Here is a 13336-nt window from a genome sequence, read left to right as displayed (position 1 = left end):
AAAATTTCAACCAAAATCCTCTTATTATGAGGGCTCATGTACAGATTTTTGAAAATTGAGCTATATTACCGTTCTCCGTCTCAAATTGAAGGTTTTAACATTAGAAACAACTTTTGTTTTGGAATTTTTCTAAATTTTGCGTTTTCGATGTACAGGAGCCATTTAAAGATGTTAGCAAAAAAAATTGATGAAAAAAAATTTCAACCAAAATCCTCTTATTATGAGGGCTCATGTACAGATTTTTGAAAATTGAGCTATATTACCGTTCTCCGTCTCAAATTGAAGGTTTTAACATTAGAAACAACTTTTGTTTTGGAATTTTTCTAAATTTTGCGTTTTCGATGTACAGGAGCCATTTAAAGATGTTAGCAAAAAAATTGTTTAAAAAAAATTTCAACCAAAATCCTCTTATTATGAGGGCTCATGTACAGATTTTTGAAAATTGAGCTATATTACCGTTCTCCGTCTCAAATTGAAGGTTTTAACATTAGAAACAACTTTTGTTTTGGAATTTTTCTAAATTTTGCGTTTTCGATGTACAGGAGCCATTTAAAGATGTTAGCAAAAAAAATTGATGAAAAAAAATTTCAACCAAAATCCTCTTATTATGAGGGCTCATGTACAGATTTTTGAAAATTGAGCTATATTACCGTTCTCCGTCTCAAATTGAAGGTTTTAACATTAGAAACAACTTTTGTTTTGGAATTTTTCTAAATTTTGCGTTTTCGATGTACAGGAGCCATTTAAAGATGTTAGCAAAAAAAATTGTTGAAAAAAAATTTCAACCAAAATCCTCTTATTATGAGGGCTCATGTACAGATTTTTGAAAATTGAGCTATATTACCGTTCTCCGTCTCAAATTGAAGGTTTTAACATTAGAAACAACTTTTGTTTTGGACTTTTTCTAAATTTTGCGTTTTCGATGTACAGGAGCCATTTAAAGATGTTAGCAAAAAAAATTGTTCAAAAAAATTTCAACCAAAATCCTCTTATTATGAGGGCTCATGTACAGATTTTTGAAAATTGAGCTATATTACCGTTCTCCGTCTCAAATTGAAGGTTTTAACATTAGAAACAACTTTTGTTTTGGAATTTTTCTTAATTCTGCGTATTCGATGTACAGGAGCCATTTAAAGATGTTAACGAAAAAAATTGATGAAAAAAAATTTCTACCAAAATCCTCTTATTATGAGGGCTCATGTACAGATTTTTGAAAATTGAGCTATATTACCGTTCTCCGTCTCAAATTGAAGGTTTTAACATTAGAAACAACTTTTGTTTTGGAATTTTTCTAAATTTTGCGTTTTCGATGTACAGGAGCCATTTAAAGATGTTAGCAAAAAAAATTGTTCAAAAAAATTTCAACCAAAATCCTCTTATTATGAGGGCTCATGTACAGATTTTTGAAAATTGAGCTATATTACCGTTCTCCGTCTCAAATTGAAGGTTTTAACATTAGAAACAACTTTTGTTTTGGAATTTTTCTAAATTTTGCGTTTTCGATGTACAGGAGCCATTTAAAGATGTTAGCAAAAAAAATTGATTAAAAAAAATTTCAACCAAAATCCTCTTATTATGAGGGCTCATGTACAGATTTTTGAAAATTGAGCTATATTACCGTTCTCCGTCTCAAATTGAAGGTTTTAACATTAGAAACAACTTTTGTTTTGGAATTTTTCATTAATTTTGCGTATTCGATGTACAGGAGCCTTTTAAAGATGTTAGCAAAAAAAATTGTTGAAAAAAATTTCAACCAAAATCCTCTTATTATGAGGGCTCATGTACAGATTTTTGAAAATTGAGCTATATTACCGTTCTCCGTCTCAAATTGAAGGTTTTAACATTAGAAACAACTTTTGTTTTGGAATTTTTCTTAATTCTGCGTATTCGATGTACAGGAGCCATTTAAAGATGTTAGCAAAAAAAATTGATCAAAAAAATTTCAACCAAAATCCTCTTATTATGAGGGCTCATGTACAGATTTTTGAAAATTGAGCTATATTACCGTTCTCCGTCTCAAATTGAAGGTTTTAACATTAGAAACAACTTTTGTTTTGGAATTTTTCTTAATTCTGCGTATTCGATGTACAGGAGCCATTTAAAGATGTTAGCAAAAAAAATTGTTAAAAAAAATTTCAACCAAAATCCTCTTATTATGAGGGCTCATGTACAGATTTTTGAAAATTGAGCTATATTACCGTTCTCCGTCTCAAATTGAAGGTTTTAACATTAGAAACAACTTTTGTTTTGGAATTTTTCTTAATTCTGCGTATTCGATGTACAGGAGCCATTTAAAGATGTTAGCAAAAAAAATTGTTCAAAAAAATTTCAACCAAAATCCTCTTATTATGAGGGCTCATGTACAGATTTTTGAAAATTGAGCTATATTACCGTTCTCCGTCTCAAATTGAAGGTTTTAACATTAGAAACAACTTTTGTTTTGGAATTTTTCTTAATTCTGCGTATTCGATGTACAGGAGCCATTTAAAGATGTTAACGAAAAAAATTGATTAAAAAAAATTTCAACCAAAATCCTCTTATTATGAGGGCTCATGTACAGATTTTTGAAAATTGAGCTATATTACCGTTCTCCGTCTCAAATTGAAGGTTTTAACATTAGAAACAACTTTTGTTTTGGACTTTTTCTAAATTTTGCGTTTTCGATGTACAGGAGCCATTTAAAGATGTTAACGAAAAAAATTGATTAAAAAAAATTTCAACCAAAATCCTCTTATTATGAGGGCTCATGTACAGATTTTTGAAAATTGAGCTATATTACCGTTCTCCGTCTCAAAATGAAGGTTTTAACATTAGAAACAACTTTTGTTTTGGAATTTTTCTTAATTCTGCGTATTCGATGTACAGGAGCCATTTAAAGTTTCAATTTGAAAATTATGTCCATTTGAAATTTAAATATGTTTTTTTAAACTTGATGTATAAAATATATGAATTTTTGATAATTTTAATAAATTTTTGAAATTTTCAACTAATTTTTTTCCTTTTCAACTTCCAAAAGCAAAAATTGACAAAAATTTTCAAATAAAAATTCTTCCCGTTCGAATCTCGAGCTTTGAAAAAATCCCGCACTTGCAACCTCTTATTTCTGAGGAGTACTAAATTGTGTTGTTTTGTTTTGGGCCTCATTTCGGAACACGTGAAACTCGGCAGGAATCAATTTTATTCATTTTTTTAATAATTTAGACAGAGTTTAACTGTAAAAATGGTCGCCGTCAATCGCAAAAAGCCCAAAATGCAGGCGAAGAAGGAGACAAAGGAGGAATCCAAGCCAAAAGTTGTCTCTGGATCGGTAAAAAATTTTCTCTTTCCCCTCTTGAAACATGTTTCAATTTATTTTTTTTTTCAGATTAAGAAACAAATGGCAAAAAAATCGAAAAAACCCCAAAAACCACAACGAGGCGTCATGTTGATCAAATGCCTTCCCCATGGTTTCTTCGAGGAGCAACTCAAGGAATATTTCTCACAATTCGGCAAAGTTACTCGTGTTCGTCTCGCACGTTCACGTCGCACAACCAAATCCCGCGGCTTTGCCTTTGTCGAATTTCAGTATCCGGAAGTTGCGGAAATTGCCGCCGAAACGATGAATAACTACATGATGTTCCGCAAAATGATCAAAACGGTCTACATCCCGCCCGAGCAGCAAAAATTCAACTATTTTCGGTCGTCGGTGTTGTTCCAAACGAAGGAAAATGGCGAAAAAAAGTTGACATCCAAGTATTTAGTGGCGCGCGAACGGAAAGTTGTTGCTCATAATCGCCCGCTTACGGAAGACGACAAGAAAAAACGTCAGCTGAAGGCGCAGGAAAAACTTCTCGCACTGAAAAAAAAATTCCAAAAGCACGAAATCGACTACGACGTCGACGCCGTGACTCCCGAAAGTCTCAAAGGACCCGTAATTCGCAACAAAGCCATGAAAGATGAGGAAAACACAGAAGAAGAGACCGATTCCGAGTCAGAAATGGATTTGGAATCAATTGAACCTGAAAAATTCGGCTTTGTCGATGAATCGGCGGAAGAAAGTGACGCGGAAGAAGAAGCCCATGAGCTTGATTCTGACGTCTCGGAGGAACCTGATCCAAAAATTGCGAAAAAAAAGTTAAACGAATCCGTGAAAGAGGCAAAAGAGGCTCGTAAAAAGATGTTGGTGCACTTGAAACAAGATGAAAACCCCAAAAAAGGCAAAAAATCCAAGAAAATCGAAGTTGAGGAGGAATCCGAAGAGGAAGTTGTCGAAAAAAAAGGAAGAAAAAAGCTCGTTGGCGTCTCAAAACCGAAAAAAACACAAAAACCACAAAAAGCTCCCACAGCAAAGGCAAAAAAAGCCATCGCCGCAAGCCTTAAAGACACGTCAAAAGTCAAAGTGGTCCAAAAAACGGACATGAAGAAGAAAAAAACCCGAAAATGAGGCGTCAGTCACACACAATTCACTCCAATTTTTTATTTAAATAATTAAATTCGCAAAAATAAAGTTAATTCTGTACTGCTACTTGTGCGATGTCTTCGATTTTTCGCCATTTTTGACCCTTTTGAACTTCATGCGGCGATTCTGGAACCAAACCTTGACCTGTCGCTCGCTTAAATTCAGCGCAACTGAAATCTCATATCGTCTCAAGCGCTAAAAAAATTTTTTTAAATTAATTTTTAATTTTTTTTTCGAAAAATTAATTTTTTTATACCGTCAAATAGTTTGAATGCATAAATTCCGCTTCCAAATCCCGTACTTGACTTTTTGTGAATGCTGTGCGTTCCTTGCGATTCGAGCCGTTGCCTTTCACGTAAATTATTTCCTGATCCATTTCGGGGCACAAATCGGAATCTGTTTAAAAAAAACGAGAAAAGATTATGAGCGTCGGTACTTTTGATCGATTTTTTTCTTGTTTCGTGGAATTCTGATGTAAGTCGGTTACTATGATCAACTTTGCAAGAGAGGAAAAAACGGAGGTAATAAAATCTATGTTTAATGAAATGTGTTACAAGATCATTGATTACTCGGGATTTTATTGATGACGCGGAAAAAATGAGTGAATGGAGGGCATTGTTTAGCGGGAAAAATTGTTACAATTGTGAAATTATGCGAAATGGCGATGAGAAACTATGAAAAATTGTCATTTAATTAAAATTTTTACTCAAAAATTAAATTTTATTCTTTAAAAGGCCATTTTTGAGATAAAAATTATTATTAGTTTAAAATATTAAAATGTTTTTTAAAATTTTTCGTATTTTTGATTCCAAATCTTAAATTTTTTATTAAATATTTTAATTTTTTATCTAATTCTGACTTTAAAAATATTTTTTGAAAATTTTTAAAATCAAAAAAATAAAAAAAAATCTTTATAAAAGTAAAAACGAGGTAAAAAAGCTTAAAAGTTCATAATTTGATAATTTTTATTTAAAATCTTTCAAAATAAAAAAAATATTTGCTTTTTTTTGTTAATTTTTTTTTTATTTATAATTTTATTTTTTTTTTTTGTTTAAAAAATCAAATATTTACAAAAAATAACTAAATAAATTTTTGTTAAAAAAAATAATAAATTTAAGCTGAAAATAAATTATATTAAAAAATATTTTAAAAAATAATTAAATTTTAAAAATTAAAATTTTTATCTCAAGAGACATTAAAAAAATTTTTAATTAAATTTTATTTTTAAAAAATTATTTTTTCTTTTTTAAAAAAAAATAATCTTTAGAAATTCTATACAGAAAGATATTTTTCGAATAAAATTTTTTACAATTAATTTTATTTTTTAATTAATTTTTTTTTTAAATTTAAAAATGATAAAATTTATTTCTTTAAAAAAACAAAAAAAAAATGAATTCATCAAAAATGTTTAATATTTTTTTTTTAAATAATAAATAATAATAAAAAATCTCTAAATTTTCTTCAAAGAAATAAATTCAAAACGAAAACAAATAATATAATTATCAAAGAATAATTTTTTACCTCAAAAGACTTGAAAGAAATAATGAATTTTATAATAAATTAGCTAAATTAATTTAGAATCACAAAAAATTTTAAATTATTGAAATATTAATTAAAATTATTAAAAAATTAATTAAAATTATTAAAAAATAATTAAGATCAATAAGAAATTAAAGGTTTCAATTTATTTTTTTTTTATTTTTGAAGAAAAAATATTTTTTTTTCGTTTGAAAATTTCAACTGAAAAATGATAAATTTGTTGATTTATAAATAAGTTTAAAAATCTAACAAACCAAAAATTTTATTTTATTTTTTGTTTAGAATTAACTTTAAAAATAATTTTCGAATAATTCGAAAAGTTGAAGAAAAATATTATCAGGGCAAATTTTTGTAATTTTTAAATATTTAATTTAATTTAATTTTTTTTTCTTTTAAAAATTTGAACAGTAAGCAAGAATAAACAAAAATGTCATGAAAAATTTTAAATAGATTAAAAATTAAAAAATAATAAAAATTAGAATTTTATCTTATGAGCAAAAAGTTGAATTATAAAATAAATTTTTTTTGTAAAATTTCTAAAAAATTTTTTTATAAATTTTCTCAAAAATCGAAAAAAGGTTTATATAAATTGAATTTTTTTTCCAAAATTAAATTTTTTAATGAAATTTTAGGACGAAAAATTAATTAATCGAGATTTATTGGTTCATAAACTCACCTTGCACATTAAAAGTCTCCCCTTTGCCATCAAAAAACTCTTCACACTTTGTATCATTTGTGTCACTTCTGTCACTCACATTACTCAGTACGCAATAATTCTTCTTTAATCCGTCGTAATTCGAGAGATCTTCAATAATTGCACTTTCTTCACTTTCATTCTTTTCTTTTTTCTTCAAATTTTCTTCAACCTGACTCTCGTAAGCGCCAAAATTGAAATTATTTTCACTGTTATTGTTGTTAATTTGCGCACTCGGATCCGCAAACGTCGCAAAATACTCCGGAAAGCAACTGCGGGACGTCGACGTTGCGTAATTATTGAAATCCGGCGTGAAAATGTGATGCGGCGTCAAATCGGCGTGATGATGGAATTGTGTCGTTGTCGTTGTCGCTGTGTGCAAATTCAGGTAATAATATCCTTGCGTGTAGGATGGAGGCGATGCGTATCCCGCTGTGAAATGATCTCGAGTATCCATGATTTGTGACTGCACTGCTCGACTGAAATTATTCAAATGACAAGATCGCAAGATTTACGCAGCGATGAACGAGACAGAACCAATGCTGAACGACAGAAGATTTTTTGTGGGCGTCGCTTTTCTCAATGAATCTTTTTTAATTGGTTATTTTTTTTTCGAGTGTCTCGCTAAGTGATCTAATTACTTGGAGATTTTTTTTTTGTTCAACGATTAAAAAAATAAATTTTGTTCTTATTTTTAATGTTATGTCATAAAAAGTTGTGATGATTTAGAGGAATTGTAACGAGATCGTAGAATTTAATGAGAAATTTTTCAAGAATTTTATTGTCTAGACCACAAATTGTCGTTTAAAATGAATCAAAAAAATTTTTTTAAAAGAAATTCGTATTCAGCAAAATTCGCTGAATAGTGCTGAATTGCTTAAAAATTTAAAATATGAAAAAATAATGAACTATAAAGTTTTTTTTTTTGATTTTAAGAGTCAAAAGAAAATTCGAATTTGCTCAAAAAGAATTTTTTTTTTTGGAAAAAACATGCAATTCAGCAAAATTTGCTGAATAGTGCTGAATTGGTTGGAAATGCAAAATAAGAAGAAAAATTAAACTCTATAGACATTTTTTTCATTTAAAAGTCAAAAAAAAAGTAAATTTTGCTTCAAATACAATTTTTTCGCTGAATAGTGCTGAACAAATTAAAACTTATAAAATATAAAGAAAAATTCGCTGAATTAGTCTATAGACAATTTAAGTTAAAATTAAAATTTTGCTTCAAAAAAATATGCGAAATTCGCTGAATAGTGCTGAATTAGCTGAAAATGCAAAATATGATTGAAAATTATTATTTTTAAGATTTTCTTTAATTTGAGAGTCGAAAGAAAAGTAAAATTTGCTTTAAAAATATTTTTGCGAAAACAAGCAATTCAGCAAAATTTGCTGAATTAGAAAAATCTTGCTGAATATTGAAAACTTCCTTTTTTTAAAAGTATTTTATGTAAATTTGATGTAAAATTGTAAACTTAAGGCATTAAAACCATTTTTAAAGAAGAAATTAATTCAGCAAATTTTGCTGAATGACGCTGAATTAGCTGAAAATCTTTAAATTTGCTGAATTTGAAGAAAAATTCTCATTTTTAAAACTTTTTTTTGTTAAAATTGAAAAAGAAACTCAAATTAAACTTGAAATTTATGACGTTCTATTTGCTTTTATAAGAGACAACTTGAAACAACAACAACTTTAGAGAATCAACATCATAGACGACATTAAATGTTTTATTATGTAAGGGTGACGATAAATTAATTATGTTTTCATAACTGATTTCCTTTCGTCGTTCATTCGCTTGCTTTTCTGTGGGATCTTTAGTGAGAAAATTTATTTTTCTTGAACAGCAAAATAAACTTTCAGAACTTGAATTTTTTGACAGAATCATTTTTAAACGAAGGAATCAAATTTTAAGTAAAAATTGAACCAAAAATGATCTTAAAGCTCTTTTAAATTTCTTTGCATGTCTCGCATTTTAGCATCAAATTTCTCGATCATCTCTGCCGACATTTCTTCTTTTCCCGTGTTAACTTTTCCTTGACGGATCATTCGAAACTGGTGACCTGGTTTAACTTTTTTCAATTCATCTTCGAGCTGACAATAATTATTTGCTGGATTTTTCTTCATGTTCTCGAAGGAAAGATGATGCAAAAGTTTCTCAATTTGATCGTTGGACAAGGATTTGTTGAAAAAGGTACAAAGATCGAGTAAAGTCGATTTGAGATCTTTTTTCATCTCTTCATATTTCAAGACTTTCATGTTTGGATAGACTTTGGCAAGACGATGATATTGCTCGTAATGATCCCAATAGTTGCCGTATCTCACTAAAAATTGTGAATTCGAAATTTTAATTAAAAATAATTTTTTAAAATTAAAAAAGTACCTTCTCCATTAAGATATTGCTCCAAAAATTCCTCTAAAGTTTTTTGATATAAAAAATCCGTGAGAAAATGATACCAAGAAACTGCAGCATCTTTTGCTTCTCGATAAACATAAACAAGTTTCGGCTTGACTTCCCATAATTTGGTTGGCAAAAAAGCTATTGGGATGTGAGTTTTAATAAATCGAGGTCTCTTTAAATTTTTTACTACATGTAAAGTTCTTGCATCTAAATTATTTGATAATTCATACACAAAAGAAGATTCCCTGAAATAAAAAAAAAATTTTTTTTAAATTAATTTTAAAAAAAAAAAATTAAAAAATTACTCAATGCAAGGAAATCGCGTCCTCAGTGTCTCTTTTCCTTCATTTTCGGTATCAACTCCTTTGCAAATTTGCCAAACTGCTTCTTGGGTCCAATTACTTCCGCTTCGTGGAAAGGAAAAAACCCAAACATCGTCTTCGTAAATTTCCAAGTTTTGTATTTCGTTGATGAAATATTGAAATTTTTCCGGTAGAACGACGCTATTGAAGCGTTTTTGAATTTCAGCAGGTAATGGAGTTGTTGGAAGAGGCTCTTTTAAGATGAATTTTACATCATCAGGTCTCGTTTTATGGTTTTCGGCATTCGGAAATGCAGCAAAATTCGGAACAGGTAAATTGAAGGACTGAATTTGGAAAGACATGATGAGGAACTGATTAAATTTTACATGAATGAATTTATTTTTAAGAGATATGTCTTAAGGTTTTATCTTATCAATTGATGGATTGATTAATTGGGCTTTTAAATTTTTTTGTGACGAAAAAATTTTTATTCTATCTTATCGTCAGTTTTTTCTCGATAAAAAAAAAATAAATTAAAATTTAAAAAAAAATTTAATAAATTAATTTAACAAAATTTAATAAAAAAAATATTAATTGAATTTAATAAAAAAAAAAAAAAATAAATTTAATAAAAATTAAAAAAATTAAAAATTTAAATTAAATAAAATTAAAAATTAATTAAATTTAATAAAAAAAATTAAATTAAATTTAATAAAAAAAATAATTAAATTAATAAAATTTAATAAAAAAAAAAAAAATAATTAAATTAAATAAAAAAAATAAATTAAATTAAATTTAAAAAAATTAATTAAATTAAATTAAAAAAAATTAATTAAATTTAAAAAAAATAATTAAATTTTAAATTAAATTAAATAAAAAAAAAAATTAAAATCTTTAATAAAATTAAATTAAATTAAATTTAAAAAAAAAAATTAATTAAATTTATTAATTTTAATTATTTTTTAATTAATAAAAAAATATTTTAAATAAATTACAATTAAATTAAATTTAAAAAAAAAAAAAATTTTAATAAAAATTTTAAATTTAATTAAAAAAAAATGAAAAAAAAATCTTTTCATGAACTTCAAATTTTAAAAAAAATTTTTTTTTAACAAAAACCACAATTGACTTCACTAAATCAATTTTCAACAACTGAACTTTATAAAAACCAGTTCAACTCCTTTCACATTTTTGATAAATTTCTTCCTTTCTTAACCTCAGTCAACAACTTTTCTAACAAATTTCGTCCTTTAAAAAATAAAAAACGACTCGCACTTGCCATTCATAAAAATTTATTGCCTGCCTCTCCAATTTGTATCCTTTTTACGGATCTCCTAAGTGTTAAATACCAAAAAATTATGTAAAATTACCCAACATGTGTCTCTTTTAGTGACAAAAAATTCATTCATAAATACTGAAAAATGTGTAAAAAGTGTGGCAAGACATGTGCAAAGTATCAATTTCCATATTAGAATGCAACGGAAATTTTATTATTTGTTTAGATTTTGTGACTAAAAGACTTCCATTGATGAACTTCACCTTTTGTTTTCACTAAATGTTTGAATTTTCTACTTTTCTTGAAGATTTTTCCGGAAAAATTGAGGAAAAACATTGTAAAGCGATTAAATTTCATTAAAATTAGACTAATTAACGCATGGATTTTGCAGGTGTTTCATCTCAAAATCGTCTGAAAAAAAATTATTTTTTGAAAAAAAATTCTTGTACAAGAAAATTGTACAAAAAACTTCGAATTATGCAATGAACATTACTTTTTACATTTTTTAAAAATAAGTTTGCCTTCGTCTGCTTCACTTCAAACTGATAAAAATCTTGCGTAACACATAAATTTCTTAAAAAAGTATCGAATTACAAGAAAAAAATTGCATTAAAAAATTCTATTGTTAGAACCTTTAACGGTAAATTGCATTCTTCGTGGCTTAAATATCGCATTTTTGCATCTTTTGAACGAATTGAAAGGGAAATCGTAAATTTTTTACTATTTTCTGTGCCTTAAACTGAACATGTGCAGAAATTCTATCCTTTCTCATGTAATTTTTGCTTGCCTGGATAGACGACGACAGACTTTGTGGTGTCAGTGAATGGGAGTTTAATGAATGAATAAAATAAATAAGTCTCGAGGCAAGTTTTTTTATTTATGGAAAGGACATGAAATGTAAATGTGATGTAATTTAATGGGTTTTAATGCTAATTGGAACAGAACGAACACAAAAGTTGGTCAACTAAATAAAAGTTACTCGGAGGAAATGAAATTACGATGAACAGAGAAATTTATTGAAGAGTTTACTCGGAGAAAAAAAAAAGAAATTTAATGAGTTTAACAGATTTTTGTTCTTTAACAAATTCTCACGATTATTTTTTTTGCTTATGATGAATGATAATGTCACCTTTGATGTTTTTTTTATAAATAAAGGTCGCAAGAAAAAATTCTCATTAAAAGGATTTGCAATCACTTAATATTTTAAAGGATTTTTATAAAATAAAAATTTATTCAAATAAAAAAGGAGATTATGCTTTTAAAGAACTTTTTCAAGGGCAAGGTCAATAAATATTGAACGAAACGAGATGAACTTGAAAATTTAGGGTGAAGTTCATCACATTTTTTCTATTGTGAAGCTGTCAATATCTTATTTTTATCTTCATTAAAATCAAAAATTGTCTTTTTAAAAAGGATAAAAATCTTTTTATTTATTTGACAAATAAAAAAATGCAAATTTAAAGTGTTGAGAGTTTTTTAAAAATATTTTAAGATTTATTTTATCTGATTTTAAAATTAAATCATTTTGACTCAAATAAATAAAAAAAATATTCAAAAATGTTTAAAAAAATTTCCATTAGATTTTTTAAGGAACGTAAATTTTGAAAATTACTCGAAAAAAATTTTTATTATTTAAAAAAAAAATTTTTTTTGATTTATAATATTTTTTTTTTTTCAAAAAAAAAAAAAATTTTTTTTGTTTAAATAATTTTTTTTTTCAATAAAACTTTTAAAATTAAAAAAAAATATAAAAAATTCTTTTAAAAAATTTAATAAAAAAATATCAAATTAAAAACTATAATAAATTATTAAAAAATTAAAAATTATTTTAAATTAACTATTTAAGAAAAAAAAATTTTTTTAATAAACCTAAAATTTAAATTTTATTTTAACTTTAATTTATTTAATTTTTATTCAATTTTATTTATATTCTAAAATTTTATTTTTTTTAATTTTATTTGTTTTTAAATTTTTATTTAAATTTTTCAATAAACTTTAAATTTTGAAAAATATAAAAAAATATTTTTTTCGAATTTTTTTTTTATTTTTATTAATTTTTTTATTTGACATTAACCTCAAATTTCATAAAATTTATTAATTTTTTGTCACTTAAAGATGGATATCTTTGTCAAAAAATTAATTAAATGAAAGTTCGAGAACTCAAAAAAAAATCTAATAATTCATAAATAAATAACTTTCACAAAAAATATGATCGATCTCTTTTAAATTGACTCAAACTTTACTTTAAATTACCAACACACGACCTAATTCAATAAAAATTTCTGTCACCCTTTTTCTCTTTTTTTTCAACTTTATTCTTGTTCGGCAGTTAATAAAGTCATTAAATTTGGAAAAAAATTACGTAAATTTAACATTTCCTTATTTATTTAAATATTTTTTTTTTGTTTTTATTTATCCTTTAATGAAAAAAAAAAAAATAAAAAAAAAGTAATAAAACAATTTTTCTGTCACTTTTTTCTTTTTTGAAAAAAAAGAAATAAAAACATTTAAAAACAAGTCATAAAAACCAATATGAATGTTCTAATGGCATTCTATGTCATAACATGAATTATAAAACGCAACATGCAGCATATGTCATATTCCTACTCTATAATTTCGTGTTTTTGTACGACAATAAAATAATTTGTCGTTCCCCATACACGAAAAAGGAAGTTGCAAAAAAAAGTTAAA

The 13336-nt window shown here is 26.2% G+C and overlaps 3 protein-coding genes across 3 annotated transcripts; 1 reads left to right on the top strand and 2 right to left on the bottom strand.

Moving 5' to 3' along the window:
* The first annotated feature begins 3144 nt into the window (after positions 1-3144).
* On the top strand, positions 3145-5059 carry LOC134835113 (MKI67 FHA domain-interacting nucleolar phosphoprotein). The gene is made up of 2 exons (XM_063849977.1): positions 3145-3307; positions 3365-5059. Exons 1-2 carry the CDS (start codon positions 3221-3223, stop codon positions 4421-4423), a joined length of 1146 nt encoding a protein of 381 aa, XP_063706047.1. The 5' UTR covers positions 3145-3220; the 3' UTR covers positions 4424-5059.
* Positions 4502-7128, bottom strand: LOC134833685 (homeobox protein Hox-B9). Its single transcript, XM_063848097.1, has 3 exons — positions 6654-7128; positions 4695-4834; positions 4502-4633 (listed from the first exon to the last, which is right to left on the bottom strand). The coding sequence occupies exons 1-3, from the start codon at positions 7126-7128 to the stop codon at positions 4502-4504; spliced, it is 747 nt and encodes a 248-aa protein (XP_063704167.1).
* A 1476-nt stretch (positions 7129-8604) lies between these two features.
* Positions 8605-9731, bottom strand: LOC134833684 (sulfotransferase 1E1-like). The gene is made up of 3 exons (XM_063848096.1): positions 9373-9731; positions 9050-9312; positions 8605-8990 (listed from the first exon to the last, which is right to left on the bottom strand). The coding sequence occupies exons 1-3, from the start codon at positions 9729-9731 to the stop codon at positions 8605-8607; spliced, it is 1008 nt and encodes a 335-aa protein (XP_063704166.1).
* Between the last annotated feature and the right edge of the window lie 3605 nt (positions 9732-13336).

This window comes from Culicoides brevitarsis, chromosome 3, assembly GCF_036172545.1.
Source record: "Culicoides brevitarsis isolate CSIRO-B50_1 chromosome 3, AGI_CSIRO_Cbre_v1, whole genome shotgun sequence".
NCBI lineage: Eukaryota > Metazoa > Arthropoda > Insecta > Diptera > Ceratopogonidae > Culicoides > Culicoides brevitarsis.
The sequence above is the reverse complement of the archived record's forward strand: the minus strand, read 5'-3'. Positions and strand labels throughout refer to the sequence as shown.